General features: G+C 36.5%; 2 protein-coding genes across 3 annotated transcripts in view; both read right to left on the bottom strand.

The window, feature by feature from the left end:
• Positions 1-2,832: 2,832 nt before the first annotated feature.
• ppp1r12c (protein phosphatase 1, regulatory subunit 12C) overlaps positions 2,833-9,124 on the bottom strand; it is a 28,763-nt gene continuing 22,471 nt past the window's right edge. For both annotated transcript variants that reach the window (XM_084127778.1, XM_084127779.1), the window contains 6 exons: positions 8,938-8,987; positions 8,645-8,693; positions 8,456-8,560; positions 8,294-8,344; positions 4,679-4,729; positions 2,833-4,330 (listed from right to left, as the gene is read on the bottom strand). In XM_084127778.1, coding sequence (XP_083983904.1) covers positions 4,244-4,330; positions 4,679-4,729; positions 8,294-8,344; positions 8,456-8,560; positions 8,645-8,693; positions 8,938-8,987 — 393 coding nt within the window. In that variant the 3' untranslated portion in view covers positions 2,833-4,243. The remainder of the gene's footprint in view (positions 4,331-4,678; positions 4,730-8,293; positions 8,345-8,455; positions 8,561-8,644; positions 8,694-8,937; positions 8,988-9,124) is intronic.
• Positions 5,452-8,114, bottom strand: LOC311091727 (E3 SUMO-protein ligase ZBED1-like). The gene is made up of 3 exons (XM_084127780.1): positions 7,085-8,114; positions 6,081-6,697; positions 5,452-5,971 (listed from the first exon to the last, which is right to left on the bottom strand). Exons 1-3 carry the CDS (start codon positions 7,971-7,973, stop codon positions 5,588-5,590), a joined length of 1,890 nt encoding a protein of 629 aa, XP_083983906.1. The 5' UTR covers positions 7,974-8,114; the 3' UTR covers positions 5,452-5,587.

The raw sequence follows: 9,124 nt of genomic DNA, 5'->3' as shown, positions 1-9,124 counted from the left end.
ATCTAACAGAACATAAATTGTTTATTCTTTACAACATTAAAGTGCTTATTTTTAATTAGCCTAACGAAATGTCAATCTTCATCTTTATAATAGAAGATACAATACAATACAACAATCTTCAAGATACAGTACAATCTTCATATTAATAACGGATTGTCACCTTAAAAAAGGTCCTTTGTGTGGTGGTGAAAGGGAACAAGCAATGCTCCTACATATAGAAATATATGGTTAGCATCTTAATTTAATCTTTATTTTATTAGTTTATCAACTAATTATATTCCGTGCTCAAGCGCACACATAAATCATTAAATTTGTTTGTTTAAAAGACATTTCAAGCTTTATATAGATATATTTTTCATGTCTGTGAAGAAAGTATACGCTGACTTTTTTGAGACGCGCTCCAGTTCACGGAGACCGAGACTGCAGAAAGCGTGCCCTGTTTGTTTTCTATATTTTGCAAAAGCACAAGGTTTTCTTGTTATTGTGAGTTTACACAAATAAAAGTAGTTTCGAATGATGTATTATTTTTATCTGTATGGCCATAAATGATGGAGTATTTTGCAAAAATGCAAGTGATCGCACAGGCGCCTCCATGTCAAGTCAAGTCAAGTCATCCTCATTTATATAGCACTTTTAACAATGTAGATTTTTCTGCATGTAGTCATGCAGTAAGCTCGCTCCACACTCTGCACAAACACTTGGATATGCGCCTAATAGCAAACATTTATCTAGGTTAACGTTAGACTGATCGGCTATGCCAGACGGATCATCCTCTTCATGTTTAACAAATCAAATCATGCTTTTACTACCTACCGCGAGTAAGTGCTGCGCCAGTTTGAAAAAGACGGCCGAGGCGAGGCGGCAAAAGCATAACCAGTACAACGAGAGAGGGGGCCCCACTAAAGGGGATGCAGAGATGTTGCTGCGTCTTTATATTAACATTTCTGATTGTTTAAATGATCAGCCCTCGGGGGCCTCCTCAAAATGCAGGGCCCCAGGCAATTGCGACACCTCTGCTCAATTTGATATCTAGCTAGTTTTCAGTCAGCTGGTGAAATGGTGGGGTTGTGTGACATCGTTCTATGGAGGCGTGTTAAGGCAGGTTTTAGGGTAGCGCTCTGGGGTGCTTTCGGCCCGACAGTGGAAACGGAACTTAAAGGGATAGTTCACCCAAAAAGAAAATAAGCCCATGATTTACTCGCCCTCAAATCATCCTAGGTGTATATGACATTCTTCTTTCAGATGAATACAATTGGAGTTATATTAAAACATGTCCTGGCTCTTCCAAGCTTTATAATGGCAGTGAATGGCCGTTTCTGTTTTGAAGTCCATAAAAGTGCATCTATCCATCATAAAAGTGCATCTATCCATCATAAAAGTGCATCTATCCATCATAAAAGTGCATCTATCCATCATAAAAGTGAATCTATCCATCATAAAAGTGCTTCACATGGCTCCGGGGGGTTAATAAAGGCCTTCTGAAGCGAAGCGATGTGTTTGTGTAAGAAAAATGTCCATATTTAAAATTTTATAAAGTAAAATAACTAGCTTCCGGCCAAACGAACATACGGATTCGACTTAACTGTAAAGTGTGACTTTAAATAACCATTGCTGTGGTTAACTGGATTGTCAAAGCATGTTGAGACGGCATTTTAGTTCAGAGCATAGACTGTAAAAAAAAATAGGTTCAGAGGCATGTCTGTTGGACAGGATGAATGGAGGGTATGAGAGAGGGATTCAGGGAAGGTCTTGGGCTGCATCTGAAATCGCTAAGTTCCCTACATAGTTGGCGAAAAACAGTATGTGACAAAAGAAGTATGTCCGAATTCACAGTACTCATAAAAGAGGCGGCAAAAAGTAACCGGATGACCTACTAGAGATTCTGAAGTGTGCATACAATGGACACTTTACTATCCCATGAGGCCACAGGAGAGGATTTGTGAATGGCAGTGAAACGACACAACTGATGCTGGAAGGTCACGTGATAAAGAAATCATGGCGAATGTAATGCGTCCAGATTACATTCATACTACACACATTCAAATTATACAGAGTGTACTTCTTTAGCGGTTGTGGAGTAGTTATTCCAAACAAGTACCTCCTCAAGAGAGTATGCGATTTCGGATGCAACCAAGGTTAAAATGTCATTAGTTACACAATTCATTGTGTATTTGTTTGCTTGATGTTGTTTTGATTTCTCTTGGTGACAACGTGTTGTTTTTAAATGTGCTGTAGAACTAAATATGATTAAGTGCCTAATCAAACACACCTGATTCAAATCATCAGCTCGTTAGTAAAAGCTCCATGACTTGAAATGGGTACATCGAAAAACATCCAAAGGATGAAATCCAAATGCCATTTTTGCACCTTTGGGGAGCAGAGAGGGAAAGGGGTGCTGCACTAAGCGTTGTTCCATATAAAAGTGAGCAAATTTTCCCCTTCATAAATGCCCTCTCTCCTCTTAATACCACCCATTTCTGACTAGCAATAGCAATTAGTAAATCATGACTCATGGATAAGTTTCAATAGGCTTATGTCCCATTCCAACTTCCTGTTTCAATAATAAAATACACAAACAATGTTTGTAATATGACTTAGTTAAGACTGGTATGAAATTGCCCTGTGATGTTTCCCAGTAAGAATTTAATTTATCATATTCTAAATTTTCACAAGGAACCAGACATTTGTCTACTACATACATTTCATTTCATTTTTCTACCACTGCCACTAATGGGAAATCAAACTTTTGAAAATAATGTCTAGCAAGCTGCTATTTATTTAATATATTACCAGCCCTTTTGCAAGAGCTAAAAGCAATGGTGCAGAGACCACTTTAATGGTTGTTACACAACCATTTGCATTGATATTTATTGGTCATCCTTTTTAACAAAGCAACAGAATATATAAGGCACATTTTTTGGCAAAATACACTGGCTGGATGAACAAATGCTTAAGCTCTGAAAGCTATAATTTTAGGGGAAAACACAAATAAACAGTGGTAAACTTTAAAAAGCTTTGACCTATGGCGCCAGTTTGGTTTAGGACAAAACTCATAGTCACAGTACAAAACACTTTGTGTCTCTTCCTAGTAAAAAGAGATTACACCACTGGCAGAACACAACATCATCAAAATTCACCATATATAATATATTTATAAATATGCAATAATAGAGAAATAGATTTATACTAATGCCTGTTTGGTCCAAAGAACAGTAGTCAGGTAAAGTACAGTGTTAATCCAAATACATACTGAGAAAAAGACACACAACCCCAGGATCTTCTACTGTCTCACCAAGAGACCCCTGAGCAATGTCGTTACTGTTTGGCACTTTTTTTCTCTCTTACCATTACAAGAAATATTTTTAAAAAACAAAAGAAACATTTAAGCTAAAATTATGATGGCATTGGCAAGCTAACAGCGCCATGACATTAAAAAGCTTGGTTTAAACATTTGTAAGTTTGATAACACTGCAATTTCAGTAATAAGCCTTTTAACAAATATTAGATCATGCTTAACAGATCAGTACTTTATGTACATTCAAATATTAATGCATATTAAAATATATAAAATAAAATTTAATTTCTATTTCAATGTACATTCATCTGATCTGTTATATTGTAATTGTAATATTATATAAATTTTTTGTTAATGAACTATATTCTATCCTATATTCTGTATATCATAAACTCTTGATTTATCTATATTTGCAGGTTTTAAGAGGTACCTGCTGAAAGGCAAATATTTTGCAATGGTAGATGTCTTTAAGTGAAACTCAACAGTAAACCTGAACTGAAACTTCAAAGTATCAATAACATTGTCATCAGTGCAGCCCAGTGTAATAAGGGTACAATAAGGATGTGAACTAAATTAGTGAGATGGCAAGTCTGCAGAATTTTAAGAAACATTAAAGCTGTGCTATTAATAAAAAGCAGCAAGCACATTGCACAAAATAAATCAATAACATTACAAATGACACAAGAGCACCCTGAATCAAAGCTCAACACCACAATCTAAAGCAGCTGAACAGCAGATGGACTTGAGTCATTGAAAATTCCAGTTTAGATGGATCTAAAATGGCAACTAAACAAGGCCTCACATATGTACATATCAATTTTAAGAACAGTAGTTTAACCACCCCAGGCAGATGTATATGTCCCAGAGATGAGAGAGGGAAAGAAAAATATTGTGCAGTTCTTTGTTTGGGCAAAGAATTCAGGAAAACAATGCAAAGAGCCCAAAGGTTCATTTCGACAGCTTACTAATGACACGAATGAGAGCTGCATTTTCATCCTTCAGTCTCTGGTTATCAGCACGCAAATCCACAAGCACCTAGAGGGGGAGGGGTGACAGAGAGTGAGATGAGAAGGCCCACATGGAAGCCTGTATATGCATGGAACTTTGCAGAAAGCTCTGCAGATTTGGCATGACCATCATTTCACAAGTTCTACAGAGCTCCCACCTTTTATATGTTTGTTTATTAAGTTGTGTTTAGCTGTCAAATTGTGTTTAGCTGTCAAAAGAGTGTAGTAATCTCAAAGCTCTTTTAAAAAAAAATTACCATGTTTAAATCTATTACACACATTTCCCATGAAAAATCCTAACAACATATGTAAAAACAGTCAGCAGATTTTGCATAATTAGGAGATTCCTGATGAATTTTAAAGCTCAAGTTCTTACTTTGAGTTCATCTTCTAACTCAGATGCTCTCCGCTGAAGAACTTTCTTTTCCTGTGTGGAGAGCAGATAAAAATAATAAAAAAACACTTTACAATAAGGTTAATTTCGTTAACATTTGCGCATTAGGTGTACTAACAATGAATAATACTTTTACAGAATTTATTAATCTAGGTTAATGTTAATTACAACATGTACTAACATTTTAACATTTCAAGCCATATAAATTACATTAATGTATTTAAAAATACATTTAATTAATAGATGTAAAGTAAAAAATGAGTTTAAATTTTTTTTATAATTGTTTGTTCATGACATCAGTGCATTAACTAATGTTATCTAATGGTATGAAATTGTGAACTGTAAAAAATAAATTGAGAAAACTTAAAATCTGTGTTCAGATTTCAAAGTAGGGCTGCACGATTTAGAGAAAAAATCTAATTGCGATTTTTCTGATCAAAATTGCGATTTGCGATTTAAAATGTGATTTACTACTATTTCATAAAAGAGCTACAGGTTTGTGGTGGTTTTAACACCACCAAAGAAAGACCAAGCATAATCATAAAGTATGCTACACTGTTCTACTGTTTATTTAAAACCTCTTAAACATTGTTGCCATTTTTTTTAAATAAAGTTGTCAGTTGTCATGACAAATTAAGAAAATAAAAATATCTTAAATAAAATAAAAATTAACAATTATATATAAAATATTACTTTTAAGAATCCAAAAACACTGTAAACAATTTAACATCAGTAAAACACTGACGATGACCTACATTAAGGTTGAAACAACAACAACAAATGTTTTTGCGATTGAAAGTGCAAACTGCAAAGAACATGAATAATTGTGAAGGTCAACAAGAAAACCTTCACAATTAGATTGTTACATTTTTCACATTGTAATGTATGTGCTTAAAGATTTTTTGACAAAAAGAGCAGCATATCCACTCTCTCTGGTTTGAGGCATGACCGTTGACAAGTTACTATATTGCCTGCAGCACTGAAGAGTCTTTCCGACGGTGTGCTTGTGGCAGGAACACACAGGTATCGGCAAGCCAACCTGCTCAACCTGGGAAAGTTAACCTGGTGCTGTTTCCACCAGGTCAGGGGATTTTCTTCTCCATCAATCGTTGATGCAGTTAAGTAGCTGCTTAGCTCTGCTTCCACCACTTGATGAAAACTAGGAGGTTCTTCTGGAGAGATAGAGGAAATCTTGAAATAGCTGCCAAGAGTCTTTGCTTTCACAGATGAAGCTGCTGCTAAATCCTGTGACTCTGACACACGTGATCTTTTCTCCTGTAACATTCAAAAACAGGGCAAGCAAAAAGCAAGTTACTTAAGTTTTAACATTTTCAGTACATAAATGAATGCTCAACACATTTCCTCTTAAGTGCAATTTTCTTACCGTTCTTGCAGCTTCTTCCATCTCTGTCATCATTCTTTCTTTGATGGTCGGGATGTTGTCTTGACTGATGTAATTAGTTTTGAAGCGAGGATCTAAGAATGATGTTACATCCAAAAGTTCTTGAGTGGCTGGGTCATCGTATTTTTCCTTGAGGTATTGAAGGACTCTGTCTTTGATTGCCCTTGTTAGATTAGTGTCGTCCTGATCTTCAGCGAGTGTCTTCGTCCTCAAAAGGTGAAGAACTGGCTTAAGATAGGAAACACTGACGTAATCCTCTCCCGAAAGCACATCTGTAAACTCCTGGAGGGGATGCAGAGCTTTGTGGATGGATTCTAACACCTCTATGTCTTGCCATGTCAGCGTTAGATGTCGTGTTTTCTTGTCTGCAGACAGCACATGATTCAGAGCTTTGCACTGCTCCAGAACCCTTGCAATCATTTTTCCTTTGGTTCCCCATCTTGTTGGGCACTCAGTAATTAATGAGTGCTCTGGCAGATTCAGCTCTTTTTGGGCTGAAGTCAATGCCATTCTTTTCTTCCAGCTGTAGGAGAATTGACTGACCAGCTTCTTGCAAATGCCTACTGCTCGCTGCACCCTGTCATCTTTCAGTGCGTTTTCTGAAAATATACCATTATAAAAAGCTTAGAATGCAATGATCTCAGTTAGCATTAGTTAATATTTAAGATGTAAATGAGCCTATAATGAATTTTTTTTAGAGTGCTTAAGTTAATTTTAATTTATATACACATACTTCAGTTTATAAACGCATAACTACTTATTAATAATTCATATTTGCTCATAATAGTTTTTTTATTAACATTTTATTTTATTTTTTTATTTTTTTATGTAACAGAAATGTTAAACATGTAAAAGATTTTGCAGTGAATTCTATTATTAAAGCTCAACCAATGCTGAAAAAAATGATGTATCATTGTTATTACAATAAGATTATGTACTGTATATAAATAATTGCCAATTATGAAATGTATATTATGAACACTTACCGATAGCAAGATGGAGTCTGTGACCGAAACATTGCAGCCTGGTCCATCCATTTATTTCCACTGCCCTTATTATATTGGCTGCATTGTCAGTTGTGACGCATACCTGGCCTTCTTCATTCAGACCCCAGCCAGCTAGAGCATCTTTCAAAGCAGAAGCGATGTTTTCTCCGGTATGGTCAGTGGGAAAGTACGACGTTTGTAAACAGCGACTTTTTAATTCAAAATCCTCACATATGAAATGAACAGTGAGACTTTGATATGGTTCGGTCGTCCTGCTTGACCACATGTCAGTTGTCGTCGCGTAATATTTCACTTCTTTTAGCTCAGCTTCGACCTTCTTCCTGCACTTAAGGTACATGTTTTGGATGGCTTGAGTGAAGAACGTACGAGAAGGAATGCGATATCTTTTATCGAGCGTTAGGATAAGATTCTTAAAACCATCTTTTGTGACAGTGTTAATCGGCACCATATCTTTAGCCAGGTAACTTGCTATGGCATCTGTTATTTCACTGTACCTTCGTGAAGATCTGTCATAAGGTGTGACACTTTCTAACGCTTGAACAATTGAAGTTTGCTTGGGTGTTGTTAGTCGCGGTGGTTGTGATGAAATGTTTTCATCGGTTGGCCTTTTGGCCATGCATTCATCATAGAGTGGTCTGTGATGCTTCTGCAGGTGCTGATACAGATTGGTTGTGTTGCCTCGCGAGGTCGACACAGACGTTCGGCACGTTTTACAAAGAACTTGCCTTTGAAGTACATCAGATCTTCGAAATCCAAAATAATTCCAAACATATGCGGTGCTTTTTCTTTTAGGTAGCAAGTCATCTGCAGGACTTTGCCCTTCTGCAGACACACTTACTTGAGAAGCTGAGTCGCTGCTTTCGCTCATCTTTTCAAATGGCAGACGTTATTTGCACGTTCAGTCAGTACATGCAGTAAAATGCCCCCTAATGGTTAAACTCTGCATCAAACGTAATATACGCATGAATACGTAATATGCACGTGAAGCGAACTGTCAAAAACTACGTGTATGCTTATCATATTTGATAGTAAATCAAAATAATCGCAGCTTTTGCGATTTGAAAATCGCACCTTTTCAAATCGCGATTTCGGTTTACAAACGATTAATCGTGCAGCCCTATTTCAAAGGTTTTGTAAACTGGAAAATACGTAAATGTTTTTGTTTTTTTTTACAGTGTGAGAACTTACAAATCTCTCCAACTCCAGTAGGGCTGGTCTGTCTGATCCATTCTCTTGATTCTGATTACATGCAAACAAACAGAACAGACAAAAGAATTCTCTCTCACTTTAGTGGTTCAACATATCCTTTCCCCTTCCTTCAGTCTCAGGACAAGAAAAAACACCTCTCACCTGTTTGAGTTTCTCCAGCTGAACTTTACTTTCATTTAGCTGCATTTGAGTTTCCTGCAGTTTCTCTTTTAGATCTCCATTCTCTTGCAACACCTGCAGATACAACTGAGATAACACACAAGAGTGTAAACCAGCTCTTATATTACTCATCGGTCTCTTGATGATTGTTGCGTAAAAAAAAATCATTACCTTTCTAAAATAATGAGAAGAGTGTCTGGAATCATCTAACAGAGGATCCCTACAAAAACAAACAACACTGTTAAAAATATCATTGCAAAAGCCTCAACATTACTCTCTCAATGTGAGCTTATAAGCAGCTTATTTAAAACTGTGCACTAATTAATCCGCCAATTCCGACAGGCAAACCCCAAAGCCACACCTACGCAAAGTGTTCTAGTCACAAGCAGAACAAAAAACGCAACCCAAACCACTCAAACAAAGCTATACACCAGGAGATGTAGAAAACCTTAAAAAAAACAAACCTTGTGCTCTTGTCTTTTTCAGCATTTTCATTTGCATCCATATCATCCATCTGAACAAAAGTAAAATGCCAATACAAGTCAGTCATTTTACATTTTTTACAAGCAAGGAATTTCTTTGCCACTAGTGACACCAAACACAAGTAGGGGTGTAAAAATTCTCTCACTGTACAAAGCAATCGGCCTAGCA

Source organism: Abramis brama (genome assembly GCF_963993115.1).
Source record: "Abramis brama genome assembly, chromosome: 11".
In the NCBI taxonomy this organism is placed as follows: Eukaryota; Metazoa; Chordata; class Actinopteri; order Cypriniformes; family Leuciscidae; genus Abramis; species Abramis brama.
Note: the sequence above shows the minus strand (reverse complement) of the source record. Positions and strands in the feature narration are given on the sequence as shown.

Excerpts from the sequence above, each read along its gene's own strand:
- LOC311091727 (XM_084127780.1), bottom strand. The coding sequence starts at position 7,973 with ATGAGCGAAAGCAGCGACTCAGCTTCTCAAGTAAGTGTGTCTGCAGAA. Across the intron at positions 6,698-7,084 it reads CAGACTCCATCTTGCTATCG|AAAACGCACTGAAAGATGAC; the intron begins GTAAGTGTTCAT and ends GTATATTTTCAG. Across the intron at positions 5,972-6,080 it reads TGGAAGAAGCTGCAAGAACG|GAGAAAAGATCACGTGTGTC; the intron begins GTAAGAAAATTG and ends TGAATGTTACAG.